This window comes from Myotis brandtii, unplaced genomic scaffold (genome assembly GCF_000412655.1).
Source record: "Myotis brandtii unplaced genomic scaffold, ASM41265v1 scaffold434, whole genome shotgun sequence".
In the NCBI taxonomy this organism is placed as follows: Eukaryota; Metazoa; Chordata; class Mammalia; order Chiroptera; family Vespertilionidae; genus Myotis; species Myotis brandtii.
Window position 1 is genome coordinate 1,837,095 of NW_005366599.1, and position 481 is coordinate 1,837,575.

Consider the following 481-nt stretch of genomic DNA (forward strand, 5'->3'; position numbering starts at 1 on the left):
CTTCCTCCTGGCGCTGGCGGCCAGGGCGCCCCCCTTGGAGGACTGGACATCGGGGATGGGTGTGACGGGCCTCTGGCCCTGAGACATCATGCCTGTGGGCAGAGGCGGGGGGGCTGCAGGCCGGGGACAGTGCCCAGAGACCCGCCCTGGCCCTGCCGCTGGCCAGGAGACAGGAGGGGGGCAGGGGAGAGAGAGGCTGGGGCTGGGCACCCCCAGGGCCCGACACCCACCCTCCACGTCGTCCTTGAAGAGCTCCTCGGTGCCGAACTTGAGGATGTCGTCCAGCTCCTGCTTGGTCATGGAGCCCGACTTGGAGCCCAGGCCGGGCCGCACCACCAGGTGGGTGAGCATCATCTTGCGCTTGGCCACCTGCGTGATGCGCTCCTCCACCGAGGCCCGCGTCACGAAGCGGTAGATCATCACCTTCTTGTTCTGCCCGATGCGGTGGGCGCGGCTGAAGGCCTGGGGGGGACCTGCGGCT

The 481-nt window shown here is 69.6% G+C and overlaps 1 protein-coding gene across 1 annotated transcript in view; it reads right to left on the reverse strand.

Annotated features, from left to right (window-relative positions):
* CHD5 (chromodomain helicase DNA binding protein 5) overlaps positions 1–481 on the reverse strand; it is a 73,477-nt gene that overhangs the window by 16,582 nt on the left and 56,414 nt on the right. Inside the window, 2 exon segments of the mRNA XM_014546193.1 lie at positions 1–92; positions 231–462. The exon segment at positions 1–92 is cut by the window's left edge and continues 13 nt beyond it. Of these exon segments, the coding sequence (XP_014401679.1) occupies positions 1–92; positions 231–462 (324 nt within the window).